Below are 24,287 nucleotides of genomic sequence, written 5' to 3' on the forward strand. Positions count from 1 at the left end.
ACCAACGTCGTTTCTTCCAGCATCTTTAGCTTGTTAATTCACTGTCCTATGGTGATTGTATGGNGGTTTTTGCAGAAACTTGTGTCAGTTACGATTAATAATGCCAATCACTGCCATTCATGCCCGTTACATCTACGATTCTCGGGGCAATCCAACTGTAGAAGTTGATCTTGCTACAGAGAAAGGTTAGCCAGCTTCTCGTCCATCTCAGCTGGTCATCTTGACTATTTTATTAATTTCTGTTATATTCGTGAACGATTCCCGTCAACTTCTAGGTATGTTTCGAGCAGCGGTGCCAAGTGGTGCATCAACAGGTGTGCATGAGGCACTCGAACTTCGTGATAAGGATAAGGGTGTTCATCATGGAAAAGGAGTCCTAAAAGCGGTCAAAAATATCAATGAGCAAATCGCGCCAGTACTGATTTCTAAAGTAAATTAAGTCCACTTCACCTGATTGTTCTTGTTGCAAGTTGCTTAAAAACAGAATGGGCAAGTTGCTTAAAAACGGAATGGTTTCGATTACATAATATTAACAATTTGAAGAAAATGGATCCGACCCAGCAAAAGGAAATCGACCAATTCCTTCTCCAACTTGATGGAACCGAGAACAAATGTAAGCAATTCTATCTTTTCAGCAAAGAAAAATTCGTGAATAAACAAATTGCGTTTTGTCGAAATCTATTGGACATGAAGGTCATCTTTGAGATGGACTGACACCAAGAGAAGGTTGATCATCCGTGATGGAGCAAAATTTCAAGCAAAATCAAAATAGTAAATCAAAATTTCAAGCACACAGACTCTCTGCTTTTGGCATTTCATTAGCATCGAAGGATTAAACTGAAGTTGCAAATTAGTGCAAATTTTTTGATAAGGTGGGAATAGAAAATTATTTTAGCAAAATTTGGAGCTAATGCACTTTTGGGTGTTTCGCTAGCAGCATGCAAGGCTGGTGCTGCTCATAAGTGTATGCCGCTATACAAATATATTGCTGAACTAGCAGGTATGAAGGAAGTTGTTCTACCGGTACCTGCGATGAATGTTATCAACGGTGGCTCACATGCCGGCAATAAACTTGCTATGCAGGTTAGGCTTGTTGTTTATTGAGGCTGATTGCTAAATATGCAGTTATTGAAACGTCAAGAAAACAAAGATCATTTCCATCACCGTAATACATCTTCAATGCCAGGAATTCATGATTATGCCCGTTGGAGCATCCTCCTTCGCTGAAGCAATGCGCATGGGCTCCGAAGTTTATCATCACCTGAAGGTGTCCTTCTTCTTTTACTTCCTCGCTAACCTGTTTTTTGTTTGGTTACTTTTGTTTAATTACTCCTTCTTTCTATCTGGTATGAACAAATCGGCTTTTTTGTCGACATTGATGATAAATGAAACAGGCAGAAATCAAAAAGCGATACGGCTTGGATGCTACTGCAGTGGGTGACGAAGGTGGGTTCGCTCCAAACATTCAAGACAACAAGGAAGGTCTCGATTTGCTGAAATCAGCAATTGCTGCTGCGGGATATGAAGGAAAAGTTGTTATCGCGATGGATTGCGCAGCTTCAGAGTATTACAAGGTGCGCGTATATGTCACTTATCAAAACTATAATGAAAAAACCAGAAAAAATCAAAAGGGAATTTAGCACATTCAAAAAGGTAGTAGATATGAGTCTGCTTCATTTATGAAATGGATAGACTCTTATCTGTTAATGGACAGACTATATTCCATCTTTTTCCCTTTCTATTTCATCTGATCAGGAAGTGGAAAAAGCTCACACTCTAGAATGCACGCCGAAAAATCGAATTTAGCACATTCAGCTATGTTGTACGGTTCCGACAACGCTAATGAAGGAGAATATATCGCGGGCACAGGTGTATTTTTATCAAGACCTTTATCGTAATGAAATTGTAGGACTCGGCTAAAAAGTACGACTTGGACTTTAAAAATCCGAAATCGGACCAAAGCAAATGGAAAACTGGTGAAGAAATGTTAGGGTTGTACAAATCATTTATCAAGGTTCACTTCCCTTTTTTATGTTTTTTTTCCTTGCATATTCAATTGTGGGGCATAAGGAAGTCTTTGCCGAAATGAACTTAAACTTTGCAATCTTCAAATTGAGGATTATCCAATTGTGTCAATCGAAGACTGGTTCGAACAAGATGACTGGAATAGCTGGACGAAAGGACTGTCTTCTGTTGACATTCAGATTGTTGGTGATGACCTGACTGTGACCAATCCCAAACGAATTGAGATGGCTGTGAGGAACAAAGCTTGCAATTGCTTATTGTTGAAGGTTTGCATTTTGTCTCAAAAATTTATTTCAGAAAAACCCTCAAGCAAAACATGGTCCTCACCGCAACTTTATATTTTTTTCCCTGTAAAATTCAGGTGAATCAAATTGGAACTGTAACCGAGTCTATTGAAGCAGCAAATTTAGCACGTAAGAACGGTTGGGGCGTGATGGTTTCGCATCGATCAGGTGAAACTGAGGACACATTCATTGCTGATCTCGTTGTTGGCCTTGCCACGGGACAGGTTCCTATGCCTTTTTTATTTTTTGCATTATCTTCTAGGTATGGCCTTCATAATCATTTAGTTGAAAAACAAAAAGTATTAAACTTAAAAATAGGTTATGGCGCAACTGCGTGTCGATTACAAATATGATTCAGCCTTCCCAAAGAAGCATATGTTGCATATCCTCAAGTTTTTTCTCATATTTTGTAAGCAAGAGTTGCAGAAATAAATATGAAGACTGCAGATAAAAGCTGGAGCACCATGCCGCTCTGAACGTCTAGCGAAATACAATCAAATACTCCGCATTGAGGAGGAGCTTGGCAAATCAGCCGTTTATGCAGGGACAAAATTTCGAAATCCGCAAGCAGCATGAACCAGGCAATGAAAAAGATTGAATGCTGCGTATTACCTCCAGCTCAATTGACGGATGAATTAAATATTATGGACCTAGGCTAATGTTCTGAGCACTCACGTCACCTATTAATTGTATTACCTATGAATCTCGGTAGCCCTTACCGAATGTTCATATCTCAAATAAACCTAATCGCAATAACATTCATTAACTTTACTTTCTTTTTCGAGAACATTCTCCAATTAATACTCCTTAATTCATTCCACGTAAGGCCTCGACAATTATTTGGTTGAGAAATCGTTACAAATCTCCAACACCTCAATAAAGCGGTCTGTTGCCATAAAGCGAAAATCCCTAGTCAAAAATCTGTTCTGCACAATTTTTTTCAAACTTTCCACATTTATATAAAAAAGCACCTCATCATGGAACTCCCGGAATTAAAATCCGGTACATAATGAAATTTGATCGCTAAATAGGCACATTTTATAGAAAATGCACTTTGCATTATACAAGAAGCCAGCGAACTATACATCCCAATCAATTTACATCTGAAAAACTACCTGCTACAAAGAAATTTAAATGTAAAACTGAAAACATTAAAATAACTTTACAATGGTGAATGAAAAATAATAGTGAAATGGATATTTTAAAGCTAAGCTGTTGTTACAAAATCGATTTTGTTTCAAAATGTTTTCTCTTGAATTTCTTTAATCATTGAATCAAGCTAACTCACTGGATTTATTTCACTTCTTGCTTCGCCACTGAGTCAGCACGAAAGTGCTGCATTTCAGGTTGCAAAACGCTTAGTCATGGTCGCATTGTGTGTGTGTACGTGTATGTGTGTTGTGTGTGTTTCTCAATGACCTATTTAAATGCTTTTAAATGCTCTACTAAAAGGTGATTAAAAGTGCGTCACTCTGTCACACCACTGAAATACACATTTCCTGAGCTAGAGCAAACCAAAACAACGAAAATATCAATACCCATAGAAAATTGGGGAAGGAACTAATGTAAAAAAAGTTGAAAATTCTGTGCCTCTACGTTGTGTGAACATGAAAACCAGCATTAAAGTTTTGCAATTTAAATCTCATTCATCATCTGCATCATCTGGTCTTTGAACTTCAAAACCTTTTGTAACTCCTTGTTGAGACGTCCAATTTCTTCACCTTTCTCATCCAGCTAAAACGCACAAAGGAAATAAACACTTGCATATGTGGGACGGAAAATTCTTTATCTTGGGATCAGAACGTAGATTCAAGTGGTGTGAAATAGCAAAAGGATAAGTAGGAGACAAGATTTTAAGGTGATTACCAGATTTTGCAAACGTCCCACTTCAGAGTCTTTAGCATTCGTTATTTCCTCCAATTTTCTCTGTGCATACTTCAAATTTTCAGCCATCTCTGCAAAGCAAGTGTACTAAGTTTTAAGTCTGAATCAGACTGTTTATAATGAATGAAATTAATGAATTAATGAAATCGATACTTACAACAGTACTTACAAGCAAAGCACGGAACTTCTCCAGGGCATATCTTTACAAAGAACTCTAACGAATCAGCTAAAAGAAAGAACCAAAGTACATCTAAAATCTAAATGTGAATACTGCTGTCATTCGTTGCCCGAATTTCTACAATATGTGTAATCTACATTTTCTGAAGTGAAAAATATGAACCGCAATTTTCGGCTTTTTTAGCTATCAGATTTAGCTCCAAGACTTTAAATTCATCGGCAAGTTGAATACATTCTTTGTCCTTATCAATCAACGCATCTGATGCACTGGAAATATAACAGCTTTATAAAATTCAACAGAGTACCGTATATTGTTTTATTTCTTCTTCTTTTTTAATTCCTTTAAAAATTTGATTCGATTCAAATGTCGACAAAAATTCGCCAGTCTTAGTAAGCATTAAATTTGCATCAAATACAGCTAACTGGGCAAATTTTTTCCTCAGTTCGTCGTAACGACTCTTCGTTAGTGTAGCAAGCTCTCTTTCACTTCTATTTTCTTCTTGTAAAATATTTTTTTCTTGCATCATTTTTTCAAGTCTGAAAATAGAAAAAAATTATGACAAATTAAGAGACCAGCGAACATCATATGAATCATAGATGAAAGTGACAGATTGAAAACCAACAAAACAAAACGGTTTTCGATCTATCACTTTGAGTTCCATCTTTGATTCTTATGAATTCGACGAAAGTTCGCATTTACGAAACAAATTTAAAATGTCATAAAATCGAAAAGTGTTAATTGCTACATTGACTTCAGAATTTTTAAGTCCTGGATATTGCGAATATGAAAACGTTGTGCGATCTACTTAAACTTTAAATGAGCTTACTGATCACTGAGCATAGCTACTTCTATCTTTTTATCCTCCACCATTTTTTTATAAGCCTCACACATTTCTTCCGTTTCTTTCTTTTCTGAGTAGAGAGAAGTTAGGAGCGCGTTCAAATCTGCGATCTTTTTTTCGCAGTCAGCAACCGATTTTTGAAGATTTATCATCTGTAAGAACTATGAAATTGGAAGTCAAGTTCTTTTCGGAAATTAAACAAAGCCTAAACCGTTCACCTCATTATCACTGTCTTCCTTGTCACGCAAATTTTGAAGGTGTTCATTACGACGCAGTAAATCTTCCATCTTCGCTACCATTTCCTCTAATTCCCTTTCTCGAATCTAAAATATATAGTGCGCTTAGCGTAGCAACAAGCGAAAAAAAAAGCAACGATTCGAATTAACAAAAACAATCTATTGGGAAGCTTCATCGGTTTTTTCTGTTCAGGTATTAAAATCCATTTTCCAGAATGCATACTGCAGTTGTCATGACTGGGACCCTTGGAAATTTAAGTTTTATAAACAAGAAAATTGAGCACTGCATATGATTTCAGGTTGAATCAAGTTCAAAATTGAAATAGCACCTTGATTAGAATAGAATATAAACTAAAGGATAGAGGAGAGTGGATTATGAGTTTTATCCGAATAAACGGCTGAACCAGTTGAGATCCAAGAAATTTAAACGTACCTTCAAAGCTTGTACTTCCGTTTCATACATACTTAATAACTGCGACACTCGAGAATCTTTGAGCTGGAAACTCGGTTCATTGTCGGGCTTACTTATATAATGGCATAGAAGGAAACGAATATTATGGATATTCAGGATCATACCGCGCACTGCATTGCTTCACACAAACTGTTTAGAATATTGCAAAGCTAAGGAAATAAGCGATTTCAAACTAACGTCATTCCTTCGCCGTAATTTATCTGATAGATCGGTGACTTGTTTTGTAGTTTCACTTTTATTTGCCAAACAATCACTGGGTATTTTCTTACCATCCGTTGAGAAACCATCAGCATCACCATTTAAACTAATTTCGGAGGAGCCGCTAGAACGATGTAAAGGAGCATGTAAAGATGAGCAACAAATATATTTGCAATGATTTCCTATTTATCCAAAGTAATCTAACACTAATGACGATTATTAATCACTTAAAAGAAGTAAATGTCGAAGGAAGAAATAAAAAAGCTTACCAGGATAAGCAGTTCCTTGCTATATTAGTTGTCATAGCCTTTTCTCTACGACAGCTTGCTATCAAATCTCCCAACCTCAAAATAATTAATTAAGATGAATTGAGCATAAAACCAATATTGAAAGTATACCATTTCGTGGGAAAAGTGTAACTTTGTACACAGTGTGTGAAAAGAAGTAAAGCTTCATGTGTCAGGTCGATACCACCATCAGCGACTGCATATGCAATGAATGGCACTAGGCGGTTATCCTGAAAAACAGACGATAAACATATACCCCAAAACAAAGTACTCAACTGTCAAATTAACCAGTTGATGACCTTTAGTATTTTCCAATACAAATCTTCGTGCGACTTTGAATAATCCTTTAGTACGGCCAGAACTCTCAGCAGTTTCAAAACGACTGCTACGCTATCGATACTGTAACACAATTATACATTGAAATAATGGAGAACATAAAGGAACCATTAGACAAACATACATTAAAAAAAAAAATACTATTCTTCAAAGATATTACGACAGGACAAAGATATTACGACATTTTGTTAATAAGTGAATAGAACTGATCCGAAAAAAAGTAGGACGAAAACAGAAAACTCACCACCATTCCGGTAAAGATCCACCATACTGCATTGCAGATTGTCCTACACAGGTAACAACAGTATTTGAGATCATTTGTGATTCGATGATGTGAGAACAAAGCGGGGCAGTGACAACTTCCAGTAAAGGAATTCTTATTTCATCATCATTTAAAACCGCTAACAAAAAAAAAAAAAAGACTGAAACAAAATTGTCCACAACATCTAAATAAAATACATTTTCTTTATGGTACAGTAAGCAAATCGTAAGTAACTACTTTCGGCGAGATGTAACCCCTCAGTTATTCTTTGACACTGAAATTTCACAATGTTGCTGACTGTTTCAATCGCTGTTTTTGTGGTATTTTCAATAAGCCGTAAAATATGTTCAGCGGGCAAAACATCCTGTACATGGCCGTCGTTTTCGACCAGTTCCTGCGTAAAAATTTTTTTTAAGATTATCGGATATAAATAGGTAGGAATATCACGATCAACCTCAATAATATGAAAATCATATAGGATGTAAATCAAAAACGCCAATTTCTGAACTTATTTGTTTTATTTAATTTATATGAGTTCTATTTTTTATAAATGAATCCAGTATCAATACTCCATCCACCGACAAGAGTACGGGAGAAACCTTTAAGTACTTGGGGAAACTAAAGCATATAAGCCTTAAATAATAAAGCCTAACGTTTCATTCAGTCGTCTCCATTAAGGTTTTGTTGACATGACTGGTTAATTTCAAAATAGAAAATATCAAAATGCGTAAGGTTTCAATATTTTTTTTTGTACCTGCAGCAGATAAATGAGAAGACGCATAGCCTTCAAGGGGATATCGGGCTGAATGGCTTCACTGAAGGACAAAATAGATGCGTTGTAAATAGCTAGAACTGGCGTTGTTAATCTTTCTTTGCATGATGAGCAACGCAAAACAGCTCGAGTAGTTGCTGATCGTAATTGTACTATCGAACAAAATGACAAAAATAAATCGTATACCTACAAACACTTTCACAAACTACATTCTCAAAAATTCTATAAAAGACACAAGAATGTGAGCAATTTTAAACTACTGATGGATTAACTTACTTTGAGTGATTCTTCAGTGCAAGGATCAATTTGAACAAAAAGCCCTGCAACAAGTTGAATCGTATTTTCGAAATATGAATAGGAAGCAAGGTCTTTGCCTGCAGATGTAACTGTTGGGAATGATGATACCTGTAACAGATGAAGTAGCAGCACAAATTTAGAATAATTATACAAACATTTTTACATACAAACATTTCTGTCCAAACATTTTTCCCATGGACGGAAACGGAGGAATGTTTAAATATAATGCTGGAAAAGTGAAAATTACTTTAATCAATAACTAGAACTTTAAAAACATACACCAGAAGAGTCGTTGATGATTAATCGCTTCAGTAAATCAATAGCGATGTGCCGCGTCATCAGATGGTCTCCCAGAATTAAGACGTTGAAAACACAGCGGAATGTTTGAGGTATATTTCGAGAACAAAATATCTGAAGTAATTTTTTCTTGATTTTTCCTTTGCTGGACTTTCTATTTAAATTCACGCCAAGTACTGTATTCTGCTCTTTCTGTTACGAACCATTTTTTCAACTTCAAAAAAGTGTTGAAACTTAACAAGTAAAATAAGCACATATTAAGTGATATCATGAAGCTTTTCTCTAAATATCAACGAAGGCAAAAGATAATAAGACTTTTTGTTATGTACTAACAAAAATTATGCACAATACTCGATTTAATGTCTTAAAAATTGCTTAACAAAGTTACCGTGTCACGAAGTTTTTCTTCCAAAAAACCGACAAGTACAAGAGATGAAATAACCACAGTTCGCGAGTCATGAGCTAACAATTTCAGCAATTTGTGGGTGAAGGCCTTATAGGATGACTGTAAGTGCTTTTCATATCAGAGTAATTAAAATAATGTCATTACTTCATTATAATCTAGAAAGATGTAAACGGTAAAATCCAGGCATCATACTCTTTAGTAAAAATGCAGAATTTTAAATTATTCTGTGGCAAAACCGGAAAATGAACTCACCGATTTGCGTATTCTTAAACAAGCTGATTTTGATCGAGTAGCAAGATTACATAGTATGGCTATACAATAAGGAAGCCAGTCCGGTTCATCATCACAAGTCCTACAGTAAACCTAGTTAAATGAACAGTATTTGAAATTACACTTCAGTTGTGAAGATCTTTGGTAAATGAATAAGAGAGGTGCGTTAAACAGTAAACAAGTCAAAAATTGAGTATTCGCATAGCGACAATGTATACACAGCTAAAACTAACACTTCGCTTAAAAGAAATGAAATAAGATCATTCGTCCATATTCCAAGCACTACATTTTGTTCATAGGTGAGTACCTAAACAAACAAAACATTGTTAGAAACAAAATCGAAGATATATTATTGATCTTACCAATAGAAATGTAACATACCTGAAGTAATCGCAATACGTCTATAAGGTTCTGTGGACCAAGTTGGTCTCGCAGTGATAGCTTCAGGCATTCAAAAACTGATCCACAAATTTGTAAATTATCTCCTGCTAGGTACCTTCTGACCGAGATATTGTGAAAAGCTAAAACGCATTTTTTGAATGCCACATGTAAAAGTGATCCTCATAATGCCAACAACCAACTTGGCTTTCTTAAGGTTACACTTCTCTAACGGTGGTTCCTCTCCTCAGTAATTTAGACACCAATACTCTGACTGACCTAAAGTGTACATATGCAATCAAATATGAGATAAATCCTAGTACTAAACCACAGCATTCTTCATCAAACAAAAATAAATGTTATATCAAGCAAATGAAAGCAGTAAAATCTCTATGAATTCAAAAACAAAAAAATCAAAACACGAATAACCTAAATTAAAAAGAAGAAGATGCAAATGGGAACGAGTAATTGCCGATGTGGAAGCATCATTCAATAACACCGAACAGTGACGAAGCAGCTCGCATAACTGACGATCATGTATACTTAATCTGGCTGCTGAATCCAAAATATTCGTTAATTGGATCAATTTCTGAAACCATTCCGCTCAAGTAATAAAAACGTAGCGAAGACAAATGATCTTACCTTTTAAAGATTTGAACACCAGAAAGATGAATATGCGGAAATGAATGCATAACTATAGAGCTAACAACAAATAAGGCTGAAAACTCTGTCTTTAACGACTTTTTAATTTAGTGCAACAATTGTTACTTTAATATAATACTTATCACTTTTTACTTGGAGAGGTAAAAATAATTAACGATTTTCCCGAAAATATCCATACAAAATTCGTAAGTAAATTACTTAAGAGTGATAAGTGAAAATATCGATTTGAACCATCAAATATAGAATTTTTTCCCAAACTGAATTTGTCGGTTATGATAAGATTTTAAGAAAAAATATTCACCCCCAGATGAGAATCCAACGAAGAGGCATTACTTTCGTTATTGTTACTCTGGAATTGACGAGCAGCAGTAACGGCTGCAGCAATAGACGCCCTTAGGGCATCACTCATTTGTGCCGACCACTTCTAGTCGTTCTCCTGAAATCCTGAAGAATTCATGTTGTCACTTATATGCAAATGCGTATAATGGAAATCGGTATACGATCAGGACACATATCATGTTACAGGAGCACGTTAAAAAGCAATAGAAACGCTCACATTTAAGTCTGATTTGGCAATAATGCGAGACTTAAAAAATGAACAATGACTAATTTTAGCAGTTCCTGAATCTTTAAAATCGCAAGGCAAAGGTTATCAGTACCATCCTCACGATATACACTGCCAATTTAATGACTAACATTACGGTGGCACTTTGTCCGCAACACTTGCTCTTTTACATCTCTATTAGTTGGAACTGTTCGTGAAGTTACGAAAGTTTAGCCTAAATCTAATTTAAATGTGAGCGTATAAACATACAAACATAACTATGTTCAATATTTTAAGTCGGCAACTTGGCCAAATGTTATGGTTGCTTTTTTTAATTGGTAAAGAAATTCTGAAATTAATTGACTTATTAAACAGCTTGAGGGAAATCGTTACTTTAAGAAAGCTCGTTTCCAAATATACAACAGGAATATGAATCAGCTCATTTTTCAGATGTATAGTTAATTTATCATGACAATCATTAGCTCACTGTAACATCCATTCATCATTGGTAAGCGAGAAACACTGCCCACCTTCGCTAATGAAACACCGAAATTGATTTATAGGATGCATCTTTTCATTTGATGCATTAGACAATCAACGAAGAATCATTTCATTTACTGCATCCCAGTGAGAGGCTATTCTTTTGACCTTTCAAAAATGTGCAATAAAATGGCTTTAGTGATATTCGAATGAATTAAAAATGAATTTCTAAGATAATTTCAAAATCCAACAACACATTTAGCAGTTGATAAAGATAGTGGTAACAGCTGAAAATGAGCTGAGCCTTCTTGCATGTGTCAAAAGTCCAAAACATTTGCAAGGATCAGCTACGTAGTGAAGAAAACATTATAATCAGAGACAAAACTATGCATCAGTATTAGCACTTCAGCCATCCAACATGCGGAGTAACGGGGTAACAAGTCAACGGAGAACGAGTTTATTGGAAAATAATCGAATGAGAAGATAATTAAGTTTTTTAAAGCTTCCTTGGAACGAATTTATTCCTAACGTTCTGTTATATCCATTAATAATATTGCAAATGTAATATTTCCCATCTAACACCCATATACAATCCACTGTAATATGAACCATTAATTTTCATGCTTACTCTTAAACTCATCAGAATTGCTAAAATTCTCAGAAGTCAAAACATAACAATCAGTTAGGATAATGTAATGTGGGATTTCGCTAGGAACTCCTTCATCTATATAGTTGTCACCACTGTTAACTTTACAATAAGTGATCTTACGTAACCAATGTTAAGCGAATGATGACAGCATGCCGTATCTAACATATTTCATCATACAGTAGCGGTGGCACCGAAACTAACAGATTTTTTCAAGCTAAAACACTATGAAATATCGTCCGAACAATGTTGTGAAGTTCTTAAATTTTCTTTTTTTCGCGAAGTGGTTTGAAAACAAACTTTATGAGCATTCTCAGCCTTGCATATTCGTAAAACGAAGTCAGTACAAAAATCTACAAATAGTTTATGAAGCATTATTACAGTGGCAAAACCAAAAGACTTACAAAATAAAAATAAATAAAAGTTGGTCAAATGATAAATGCAGGGTATTAAGAAGTGTTTCTGATTAATGCCTATTTCGAATATTGTTTGTAGAAGAATGTGAGCCATGTAGACGTTTAGTGTGAAGATTATTCATTGATGAATGAGGAGGTCTGCTTTCTGCACTGCGATTATTTGTAGGCTGAAAATATGTATGAAGGAAAAAATTTGAAAATTCTCTCAAAAGCTTTATGCCTTTCCTTAAAATGTGACTGAATAATCCAAATTTGCAATTGTTCTTTCCGAGATATTCGATCTAAGAAACTGATATTCAAGAAACCGAAAATTATTGTGGTTTCAAAAAAAGTTACCAGAACTGGGTCAAAGTAGCTCAGAATTGTGATGAAGATCATATTTAATAGAGCTGCCCAAACATATAATATACCGAGTCCAATTCCACATGCACAGTAACTGAAATTTAGACTTCTTTATGCTATAATCTTAAATTCCATTGTTAATGCGAAAGAATTCAGTTCACTTATTGCTGAATTGCAACCGCTATGAATACCTACCTTAAAAGTCCCTCAAACCAAGAGAGTTGTGGGCACTGTAGTGCAGAAAGATAAACTTTTTCTGTTCGTTTCGCAATGTCAGGCCAACGATACATGCGACAGATCACGTCATGTTTTTCTTCTGGTGCGATCAACTGTCCAGTTTCTCGCAATCGAATCACTTTCAGCAAAGCGTCACTCAAATCTACATTTGAAAAAAAAAAATACTGAATTATTCACGCTTTTTAAACCAGGTGCAAAGAAATTGCAACGTTCATGAAACTCCTGCATGTGTCGGATTATCGAAATTAACGTTACGTTCAAATAAAATTTCTACAATATCTACCAGACAAGATGATGAAATCCGTAAGTAAAATTAAGGCAATGAAGAAGATATGTTAACAATGGAGAGAATGTCACAAAGACATCTCAATACTATTCGTGATCGTACAATGAACTGCATTCAAAGGGCAGTCATACCTTCACGATTTCCCCGATGGAGCTTACTAAAGCTCTTCATCTAATCCTAGGTGTATATATATATGGGAAAGATCCTACACAGTCAGTTTTTACAATCAAAGAGACTACAAAATCCTCTTCGTCTATCCACCAACAATGAACAGCTAGCTACAACATTCTTTTCTTCCCATAGATAGATATTTTCTCTGCAGTGTATTCCTAGCTCAACGAAGAACGAATTCTTATATCTCAACCTATCACAAACCGACTATCAACTATTATCGAAGGAAACGATAAGGAATTTCTTAGTTGACCATATTGCTTATTGTATAATTCATTTATCACTCCTTACCAATTTACTGCGTACTTTATATTTTTGATACATAAGCTTTAATTAATTAAAAGTTATATAAGATGATTATATAAGCTCTAATGATTAAAAGTTTTGACTTAAATTTGTCAGATAAACCTATATCGCTAATAAAAGAAGTTAACACATTAGCTTTTCCGACATGGCATGAATGGAAATACTACTGAAATAATACTTTTGTTAGTAATTCAACAACTTACTATCCGGTTCTGGTTCCACTAGCACAATAAATTTATCCGGCAGAACTTCCGGAATTCCACCAACCCGTGTAGAAACCACATGGAGGCTGAAAACTAAAAACATAAACTATGAAGGAAGAGACAAAGAAATGGTAAGGGATACAGAAAAAGGACGACAAAATAAAATAACACAAGAGTAACAGCAAGAAAAAATTCTTCACCCACAAGAAGCAGCTTCAACAATGCTCATGCAGAAGGCTTCTGTAAGTGAAGTGTTCAAAAATATTTGCCCTTGTACAAGAACGTCGCGCACCTGCAATCATTTCAAATGTAATGAAAAGTAAGCATTGCAATATTTAACTTTACTGCAGAATCGTTATGCGATTTGCGATTTGCATATGCTATGCGATTTGCATATGGGGGCGATTTAATCGCAAGATTAATGCCGTAAGCAAATCCACTATGCGATTTGCATATGGGGGCGATTTAATCGCAAGATTAATGCCGTAAGCAAATCCAATTTCACTAAGGTGGAATTTCCGTTGTGCTCTAATTTGTTAGACGAAGCAAAAAGAAACCCTAGCTAAATTTCCTTGAATTGTGATGAAATAAAATAGCTCAATTCACAAAAACCTGATCGTGAGGAAGTGTGCCTAGCATGATTACTCGGTCTTGCAGGCAGTACTTTTCGCGCATTTCTTCTACGTCAATCCGTTTTGGTCCATCACCTCCAATAATAAATCGTACCGAATTATGAAGTGAACAAACACGAGGTATAATTCTTATTAAGATATCAGCTCCCTGCAATTCAAAATTTCAAATTAAGAAATGCCAAAATCAAAAGGTAATTCCAACTTTTCAAATTAAAAAAATATTACTTGTTCTGGAAGACGAAAACGAAAAGAAATTGATACCCAAAGACAGTTAGTCCTGTGATCGGTATCCAATATTTTTACACATGTATTAGTTAATTTACAAAAATGAATTTACTTTACGATATACGAGTCTGGAAAGAACGATAACTGTTGTTGGACTGCTCCGAAACAAAAATGGATCAGGCACAAAAAGGTCTGTATCAATAGCATTGGGGATGACTGCAACTTTACTTGCAAGAACACCACTTCGCAACACCGTATTTTCTTTGCTTCAATAACAACAAATATGTCAATATTCCACTGGACGAAGATACATGCTAAAGCTAGTGGTGGAAATATACAACACATGATGGCTTGCCTCGAAATATGCAATAATATAACGAATACTACACTGAATGTTTTGTAGATCGTGAGAAAATTGTTGCTCAGATAAAAATTGTAAAACTTGAATGACTATGGTGAAAATCCCACCTAGTATAAGAGACACAAATCACTCTATTCACGTTGACAAGTGAATACTGCAATACCAATTTGTTCATGAGAATCGCGGATGCGTCAGCGAAGCCGAAAAGAGAATGGTCAGTGAACGTTGTGCGTAAACCCAAGCACCAGGCATGAATCATCGCTTCGTGTGCCATTGTTGAAAAAGTCTGTAAAGGGAATACGTGTGATGCTTAAATTAAAGTAATTTCGAAATTCTAATAAAATCCATACATTTAGAAATACGAATTATTTTTACTTACAGAATGACCGTGCACTATCTGTATATGTTCTTCTAAATATATTCTTCGAAACCAGTACAATGAACCAACGATTGAGGGGAGACAACTGCCATTGTACATAACAATGAACGGTAGGTAGTAGACCTAAAAACAGTAACAAATCCACAGTTTACGGACATACTGAATCCGGTATATTAGTCCAATATATAAATGAAATACACTAGCAATATATTAGCAAAAATATAATACTGGTTACTTTAAGTCCATTCGAAAGGTATCGAATGCCACGTCGTTTGCCATATGCATGAGTTATTACAATCACTTTATGTCCCAACTGCAACAAACATTTTGCTAGAAAATAAATATGCGTTTCCACACCACCTGCATTTGGGCAAAAGAAGTCCGAAACCAACCTATAATACGTAAAAACCCATTTTTACAGAGCCAGGAAGTCCTTAAAATAAAAGAATAAATCCAAATAAAAATAATTTTCAACCACTTCACTAGATAGTAGGGTAACTTTTCGAGAAAGTCTATATAAAACATAGTGCTATGCGCATACTTACGCAACGTTGAGTGAAGTTCGAACTTCATCACAAAATTCCATCATCGGGTCCAATACCTTGCAAACATTTCCTAACAATTTGAACAAATAAGCTGTTAGTTATGGAACGAATGTTTCAACGCCTTTGTATTTTGAAGTACTCCACATACATCTTTCATCAGCAAACACTAATGCATAAAATTAGAACATTACAACTTTTAATTTCCAGCTGAACGAAATGTGAAAATAACTGTTACATTGTTATAAAACCAAGAAACCTCACAATCATGCCAATTCCTACCATAACAGTAGCAAAGAAAGATACTATGTCCCACTGTTCAAAACCTTCCACTAGAAATTTGCGCCATTAATTTGTAAAATTTTTATCATAAAACTCAAAAAACGCCGAAAATATGTAGTGTATCAGAACACGTTAAGATTATTATCATGTCAGTAACGAAAACTAATTTTTTTCAATTCATTTCATGAACCAAAATACAACGACACATACATAATATAAAAAATCAAACATAGTGGCACGATTAGAAGATAACGAAAACAACAGGAATGGAAAACACAAGAACACAATAATTGTATGGACGATCCTCCTCAATTACATTTTATTAATAACATCATCCCTTTCGAAATATGTCACTGCAAATTTAGACCACCAAGAAAACAATAATCATTTGATGATCAACGTTTACAGAAATATTACTTGGTAGAAGCGCAATCCTGAATCTGCAAAAGGTAAGTAAACAAAGTTCAGAGTTGAAGCCATAATTCCATCTTCCTGACTTCTCTCAATCAGCAGGAGAGAGAGAAGAATATAACTTGGCAAAAACAAAAGATTTCAGTTACGAGATCAGAACGGCATCTATGAATAACATCATACTGAGTAACGTACAGCCCTCATGCCGAAATCCTTTTTGGTGTATTCTGAAACACTGCACACCCTTATACAAGACTCAAAATATCTCACAAAAAATCAGAAGCATTAATGAACAGAAGGCCAACCCCTCTAAAGACTTGTCCAACTTGTTCACTGAATAACTCAGCCATCAATAAAACACTACTAATCCGTTTAACTGTTGCCGCTTTTCCCTCTTTCTGCCTCCAGGCTGTTAATATTCTTTGTGCTACTTTCATTGGCTGAAATAAAAAGAACAGTTCCGAACAAATTTAAAAAGTCTCATGGAATTTTGTCAAAAAAATATAAATTATGGCCAATAAACGCGTCGAACTAATACCAAGACATCACCGTGTACCTCTTCTTTTGCGTCATTTCTTTCTTTGTTGACATTCATTACATCTGCTAACGTTGACCAATTGTTTGCTAGTAACGGTGCCAGCTGTTCAATATGTGAATCAGTTAGAGCAGCAGACGGTTCAGTATGTTCTTTTCTGAAAGATCATGCAAACTAGAAATATAGTAGAAGAATCAGTCATTCCTGTAGCAGTAACGTCTTCATTAAGGATGCTTCAGTAAACACTAGCTATCACACTTTACCAGACAGTGATTTCTTGCATTAATGAATAAGATGAAGTGAAATTTCACTAAAAAATTGAAAACTAACTCTTACCAGTGATGAAAATGAAGGATCACTTATAGCTCTAAAAAAATTCTCGAGACAAACCAAAAATAATAATTTACGCCAGTGAATAATAATACCGCGTAAGCAGTTCACAGACTATTAGCCCCTAGCTTGGGTTTATACTCTGTATCTCTATGTTAAAGAATGGGAAGAAAAATGAACTACCACTAACAGCAAAAAATTTAGCAAATAATGAAAAGAAAAGAACCCATTGTGATGAGGCGATAAAACACAGCTACTAGTATTATTCATAGTTCCTTTGAGACCTTTTTTATCATCTGTAAAACCTGGAATGCGATCTTTCAACTCCTGAAAAGCCAAAGAGTTGTAAAATATTAGTTTTTTCAGTCACACAAGTTTGAAATGATGGGATTTTCTAAACCACCACATAACATTTCTAATTTTTACACAGATGAAGACCGCACAAATTCCCTAATAAGATTTTTTGTGCGTTATGAGGAACTAACTGACCGGGAAGTTAGTTGCAGTGTGCTTGATTACTTCTTCCAAAAACGGTGCCAAATTTGTTGTTACTTCATTCCTCTTTGATGGTGTCTATAACAGCAAATAAATTAAAATCATTTCACAGGAACGTACTTGAAAAATTAAGAAAACGTACTTGGAAATACGACGTGCTCTGAGACATCAGAAGTCGTGATGCCCTCCACTGAAATGATTCATTGTTCACCGATCTGAAAGGATTTTTGAACAGAAATTACAATCTACAATAGCAGTAATAAATACGTGTTGGCGATGTGTTTGATATAATACCATAATTCTCGCTTATCATGAAAAAGAATGAAATCTTAACAAGATTTCAATCTCAACATTACTGAATTCAGTCACTGAACATCAACACACATCCAAAACCAAAAGCTCCAAGAACATACAATACCCTAGTAAAAATTACCTGTATTGCTCTTCAACTAGCTGTTCTGGATCAAGTTCAATGAGAGGATTTTCAAGAAATGTAGCTAACTTCGGCATAAAATTTCTGAAACAATCAAGCTTCTGCATCAGGTCACTTATGAAAAATCATAACATCACTTATGAAAAAATACGACTTCTACCCTTGTCATACCAAAGGCTTTTGTATGCATACCTGACAATCAGAAGTGATGTCAGGAAATCAATTGAAATCAGATTGAAATCAGTTCAATCTACGAAAATATATTAATTATGACTAGGCTCTACTTCCCATACAAATACATACAGACGCTAATAGCTGAAATACTGCATCCCTGAAAAAACGCTACCGAATAGCTTTAAAAAACGCTACCTTTAAAACTACTTTTAAAAAATGCTAATAAAAAACGCTACCGAATCTGGAAGCATTCTAATCAAATTTTACCTTCTCGAGTCTTCACAAGCTGATAACATATCCGGATTAATATTCCACAGCTTTGTTAGCTCTGGATTGCCGAGATCAAGTTTTGAGGGGTCATATCTATTTCTAGGACGCCTACAAAACATATCAGTGAAAAATCTTATCACTTCCTTACCCTGTAGATTTCATAAATTCGAAAATAAGGAGGATGGAAAGAACTGGTTCATTTCATTTCCTTTTGTTTGGATTTTAGAGGAAAACGTTCTGTTATAAGGGCAAATTTGATATATTACAACTTTTTTGAACATTTGCAATATGCTTTCAATAAAACTTCAATATATTTTTCAATTGAATACAGCTACAATTGAAATTGTCAATTGAATACAGCGACAGTAGCTCACTTTTTGAAAACACTCGGTTTTTCTTTATCTGCTAGCTGAGTATAATCAAGACAGCCTTTGTTCTTCCATTCAGACCATTCCTTTTCACGATGAAGAATAACCTAAAGATACTTCAGGTAGTAATTTTCCCTTTATCTATCACAATTATTCTAAATCTTGAATCAGTGAAAACACACTTTCATAGCATCAGCAAAATGCGGTCCTTTTGGATGCGTCTCACGTAGTAATCGAAAGCACCGCTCAGTGGACTCAATAATAAATCGTAACTGTTCATCATTCAGAGTAAAAGATCTGCTGGAAAAACAAAAAGATGAATGAAAATTTTCCATTTTTAATATGGAAAGATTAAAATCCATCAAGAACAGATTCAAAAAGTAATTGGGAATTCAACGAAATCGAAACGGGTTACTCCTTGAATTTGATATCGGATATTAAATACTGATATAGAATTAGGCACTGCACGAGGAAGTAACGTCGAAACTGAGAATCATTCAATTGTAATTGTAAAAGCTGAAAAAGTTTGGTTTAAATGTAACTATAATTTATAGCTATAAGAAAAAAAATGTGCCTATAATTTGTAACTATAATTCTATAATTTCGAATATGAATATTTCTAAAAACGTTACTCTTGTCACTGAATTGTTGAAATTAGAGATTTACCTTCTGACTAGTCAAATACTTCGCGAAATAATTGTCTTCATCTCCATCAGCTTTCGAGGTCGATGGAATCACAGGAATTTCATCATTTGAATTTTCCTAAAATAAGAATTTCTCGGTAAAAAGGAAAGATAGAAATTCAAAATGAACTTGGAGAAGCAAAATGAAACATCTAAGCATGAAATATTTTGTTTAAAAATGAAAAAATGCTGGAAAAACTTAAAATTAAAAAAAAAAAACCAAAATAAAAAGAAACCTGCTTCAAACGTTCTCTTTTTGAGCCTTCTCCAAGGGCTATACAGTTTTCCAGTTTATGACTTGAAAATATGTTGAGCACCTCAGTTGTGTTCTGTGAAAGAATAATTGATTGGTTGCTGTGAACGCTGTTGCAAGAAGTCACCTGATTCTCAACATTACAGGACAAAAGAGGATCATGCAAAATAAACTGTTATACGTCACCTGCTGAAAAGTTCGCCACTTCGATTTTTCAAAACATGTTGCTGGCGAAGAGAAGAAAGACTGCAACTGCCAAAATTTCGCGTAAAGTGTATAGTCAACTGGAATTTCCCTTAAAAATTGAATGACAGAAATATGGAAATTATTCCCGTAAACAAAGTGAACTAATGGACTGGAAAATAGATAACAAATACAATGACTCCTTGATCTTTGATGTAACTTGTTGGTGGAATGAGGATGCAGTAGTATTGTGCCTTTATCAAGTAACGGAAATTTTGCAAAAAGAAAAGATTCAAAAATATTAATTACAAATCTGCGAGCAGAACAAATACCGTTCACTTATTTCGCCCACTTCCATAACGTCGCTGTCCTCCGTTAAATTTGCGTCCACACCAAGACACGAATCGGCCTTAAGATATAAATAAGCAATGGTTTTTTTTTTTTCCAAAACACTACATTTTGAAACATAAAGCAGTTAAATAACTCGACAAGGGAAGTGACTAGTTTCTGGAGATAAATCCATCACTACAACACTGTTACTAATTCAGTAAAATGTAAGAAAACATATTAATAAAGGAATTAAAGACCCAACATTTACCATGTCATATTTCGTAACATTGCCCAGATTAAAATGGCTAACAAGATTTAAGCCAGATTTTTCACACAACGGTAACGCATGTGCTAATAAAACTAGAATACGGCCACAAAATATCGTATCCACCGTTCGTGAAAGGCGCTTCAGCAAATCATTACACATCCGTAATATCATATTTTTGCAAGGCTCGTAAAAAATACTCTGAAAATTGAATCATGCAACACATAAAACACACCATGGTTAGTCAAAATTTTTAAGAAGGACAAAAAACGAGAAATGTGCACCATTTTCCATTGTGGTAGATTGTCTTCAACAATGACAAAAAGTTCTTCACAACGTTTGACCGAGCTGACATCGAATACATCTTGTACAACAGTAACTGTTGTTCCTTTTGCACAAAAATCTGCAATTTAAAAGAGTTGTGGCCTAAAAAATCTTGGGTACAGGCTGGAGCCTTAAAGTGTCAAAATAAAACGCGAAAGAATGATACCTTCTTTAGCAGCTTGGAATGTAACCGCTAGCAGCTGCCTCAGAAGATTTTCTTGCTCACTATTCGCACACTGTGCAATCTCAAATGCTTTCCGGTGTATGGCATTCTCGATTGTTAATCTAACCACTTCAGCAGCACTCCTGAAATTTCTTTGTTATACGTTCTTTTTGTTTCTAATCATCTATCTACGGTCTAATGTTGCAATAAAATTTAAAATTACTGATCAGATATTCTTAACGGTAAGTGTAAAGCAGAACTATACGTCTTTCAAAATTAGTAAAAGATTTTTCTAAATATTACCGAGAGTTTCAGAAATACCAATAGTGAAATGCAAGTTCCGCTTTGTGACAATGCATGTGAAGTAGCATACACATACATTGGAAAGCAAGTTTTCTTCGTTAAAAAAACACCTCACCCCTCCTCTTTCATTTTTTTGTATGCTGCTTTGATTTGTTCAAATTTTAATGCAAAGATCGCTTTCTCCATTTAGCTAAAAAAATTTTCATGATTGTTAATAAATATTTCATACCTTTATTTTGCGAAATTCAAAACCTATGAAACCTTCCCTTCTTATAACCTCTCCATGCATGCTTTTCAAAAAAAATACTTAATAAAGTTACTAAACCTTGTTTTCCAAAAAGAAGAAAAAAATGCAGTCTTGACTAATTTTAGCAAATCCCACTTTGTCTAGTGATGAGTGGATGAAAAACCAAAACCAAGGAACGGATAAACTTTCATCTTTCTTCCTAAACCTGATAATTCCTATCCAGTTCAATTTATGTGCAACAAAATTCTTTGATTCCGAACTCCCTGCCACACATCAGTTCTAGCTTATTACAACCGAAAATATTTTAAGTTAAAGTTGGGCTCGATCTTTACAATTGAACTATGCACATTTTCAAGTGTACGCACACACGCGTACACACACACATACCATACACATACACACACATACCCGCTCATAACCGATTTCAATTTAACCTCAGTGATGTCATCTTCCCCTCTTTTCATACTCTGCCGTAACTTCTCCTAACACTCCAGCTTCCTCTGTTTTCACCAACACTCTTAATTCACTTCAACCTCGCCTGTACATTTCTTACTGACACCGAACACCTCCAACCCTGACACCCCACAATCCCCGACTTTTTAAGTTCATGAAAGTTTATGTAAGGAGAAATGTTGCATACTAATTGCATGACTCGAAGTATGAAATGAGGAGGACTGGGTGAGGTCGTTATTCGTGATTGCGTGCGTGGAAGCTGTGACTGTTGTGGGTGTCAACAAGTTAAGCATGAACTGTGGGATGTGTGTGATGTAACTCTCTGACCTGAAACTGTAAAGCTTAGCCTTGGGTTCAGTTTAAATAAGGGAGGTGACATTGCATCAGGTCTCTTCCCTTTTTTTCCCCATTTCACGAATGCTCCACGGGATAAGCTATACTTTTTTCTTGTGCTGCAATTTTCATGCACTATTCTGAAGGGATTTATTAAATTCTGAAACTTGAAGCACTTCATTGACTCCTTCGGATGTTTATTTGTTAAGAAAGAAGACGAAAGAGAAATTGGAAGATGCATAACACGTTTAGATTGTGGTTGTACATAATGATGACTGTCATCAGTTCAGTTTGGATATACACAAACAAGTGAAAGAACAATTCATCTCAGTTGGCTCGAAGTTCAATTATCGGTCTTTGCTAATTTATTTCAAGTAAACGGAAAAATGATCCGAAGCAAAAATATTCCCGATAAAAATGATTAATTATTAGCAGGTTGAAGATTCGGTATCTGTTATTTTCATTTCCAGTTGCTAAGTTAACACTGTGTTTCCTCTGTCGATCAACAGGTTGCAGGCTTTGCAGAGGAGAAGGACCTGTCACTTGTTTTAATTCTATACAGAATTCACTGGTAGAATTTTAGCAGTGGTTTGATAATGGAACTTCAGTAAAAATGTGATCTAGAAGGAATAGAGCAAGGGATAATTTCATAGGGTGTTTCGGTGAAATCCATATTACTTCCACTCGAATTTCGACAAAGTTCCATTGGTGTAAGGACAAAAACGAGAGATAATTAGAAGTACATGTATGAGAACAATCTATGAGTAATAAAATCGGAAGAAGTGGAAAATGGCATCACAAAACGTAAACTATATTTTTATCCATTTGGCGTGATTTTAAATTAAATTACCTTCCTGTCTGGAGAAGGGAATCTTTCGCATTAAATTTCATTGTCTCAGTTTTCGTTTCCAAACTGAAAAGCATTGTAGAAAAATACTGACTTGAATTGTGAAACAGTTACACCTCGTCAGTCTAATGTGCTTTATCTTTTTCAGTTGTTTTTCAGTTGTTTTTTTGTTTTTTTTCCCCCTTCACTTACATTTATCTACTTTTACGTTAAATCAGTGTTAAATTGCTTGTTAATTAACTTCATGTTAAACTTCCACTGTTTATTGTTCAATCCCAACACTTAATTAAGTCTTGTTATCTATTTATAATATTAATGTCTTTGTCAGATCCTGCTTAATGCTTTATGAAAGGGTTTTAAAATTTCATTTCAATGTTATTTTAAAGAAGCAAACACTAACTGTTAGGTATTTCATGATCCACTTCGCTCGCGATCACTTGTATTTGTGGATTCGAGCTATGGTAATCAGTTTCTGTAGTGTCCAACGTATGAATTTGTTTATCCTCCACTGTCATACCTCTTCAAAAGCTCAGTAAGCATCATATGAAATAAGAGATTGTAACTAGAGAAAATAAGCATTATAAGGTAAGTTGCTAAAAAAAAATTTTCTTAAAACTTGAGATAAAGGGTAATTTGTCTTAATCGACACTTTTGCGAGGAGAAATGAATTAATTAAACAAAATTCAATGCATATCCATTTGATTCGCTAATTTCCCCTTTCTATATGTCGTACAAATAGAATAAATTTG

General features: G+C 34.9%; 4 protein-coding genes across 4 annotated transcripts; 1 reads left to right on the forward strand and 3 right to left on the reverse strand.

Annotated features, from left to right (window-relative positions):
• Window positions 1-100: 100 nt before the first annotated feature.
• On the forward strand, window positions 101-3,073 carry LOAG_00912 (enolase; the record flags this gene model as incomplete). The annotated part of the gene is made up of 10 exons (XM_003136452.2): window positions 101-185; window positions 276-430; window positions 544-613; window positions 896-1,083; window positions 1,187-1,267; window positions 1,395-1,574; window positions 1,910-2,014; window positions 2,118-2,291; window positions 2,387-2,533; window positions 2,757-3,073. The coding sequence occupies 10 exons, from the start codon at window positions 101-103 to the stop codon at window positions 2,883-2,885; spliced, it is 1,314 nt and encodes a 437-aa protein (XP_003136500.1). The 3' UTR covers window positions 2,886-3,073.
• An 871-nt stretch (window positions 3,074-3,944) lies between these two features.
• Window positions 3,945-10,495, reverse strand: LOAG_00913 (hypothetical protein; the record flags this gene model as incomplete). The annotated part of the gene is made up of 22 exons (XM_020445589.1): window positions 3,945-4,043; window positions 4,176-4,264; window positions 4,534-4,637; window positions 4,794-4,907; window positions 5,198-5,364; window positions 5,431-5,535; window positions 5,882-5,944; window positions 6,098-6,242; window positions 6,388-6,462; window positions 6,517-6,635; window positions 6,705-6,804; window positions 6,986-7,142; window positions 7,241-7,397; window positions 7,758-7,961; window positions 8,052-8,180; window positions 8,352-8,483; window positions 8,758-8,874; window positions 9,028-9,127; window positions 9,279-9,352; window positions 9,427-9,566; window positions 9,853-10,012; window positions 10,388-10,495. The coding sequence occupies 22 exons, from the start codon at window positions 10,493-10,495 to the stop codon at window positions 3,945-3,947; spliced, it is 2,658 nt and encodes an 885-aa protein (XP_020303967.1).
• A 1,432-nt stretch (window positions 10,496-11,927) lies between these two features.
• LOAG_00914 (hypothetical protein) lies at window positions 11,928-16,045 on the reverse strand. Its single transcript, XM_020445590.1, has 11 exons — window positions 15,860-16,045; window positions 15,550-15,706; window positions 15,315-15,437; window positions 15,043-15,221; window positions 14,687-14,840; window positions 14,330-14,497; window positions 13,918-14,009; window positions 13,718-13,803; window positions 12,710-12,893; window positions 12,509-12,608; window positions 11,928-12,339 (listed from the first exon to the last, which is right to left on the reverse strand). The coding sequence occupies exons 1-11, from the start codon at window positions 15,901-15,903 to the stop codon at window positions 12,223-12,225; spliced, it is 1,404 nt and encodes a 467-aa protein (XP_020303968.1). The 5' UTR covers window positions 15,904-16,045; the 3' UTR covers window positions 11,928-12,222.
• Window positions 16,046-16,749: 704 nt separating this feature from the next.
• On the reverse strand, window positions 16,750-21,844 carry LOAG_00915 (hypothetical protein; the record flags this gene model as incomplete). The annotated part of the gene is made up of 19 exons (XM_020445591.1): window positions 16,750-16,776; window positions 16,855-16,989; window positions 17,106-17,241; window positions 17,641-17,741; window positions 17,904-17,987; window positions 18,052-18,124; window positions 18,343-18,426; window positions 18,784-18,894; window positions 19,161-19,261; window positions 19,337-19,454; window positions 19,570-19,670; window positions 19,821-19,916; window positions 20,074-20,166; window positions 20,277-20,385; window positions 20,606-20,682; window positions 20,872-21,069; window positions 21,153-21,271; window positions 21,359-21,498; window positions 21,774-21,844. The coding sequence occupies 19 exons, from the start codon at window positions 21,842-21,844 to the stop codon at window positions 16,750-16,752; spliced, it is 1,974 nt and encodes a 657-aa protein (XP_020303969.1).
• Window positions 21,845-24,287: the final 2,443 nt, after the last annotated feature.

This window comes from Loa loa (assembly GCF_000183805.2).
Source record: "Loa loa unplaced genomic scaffold supercont3.9, whole genome shotgun sequence".
NCBI lineage: Eukaryota > Metazoa > Nematoda > Chromadorea > Rhabditida > Onchocercidae > Loa > Loa loa.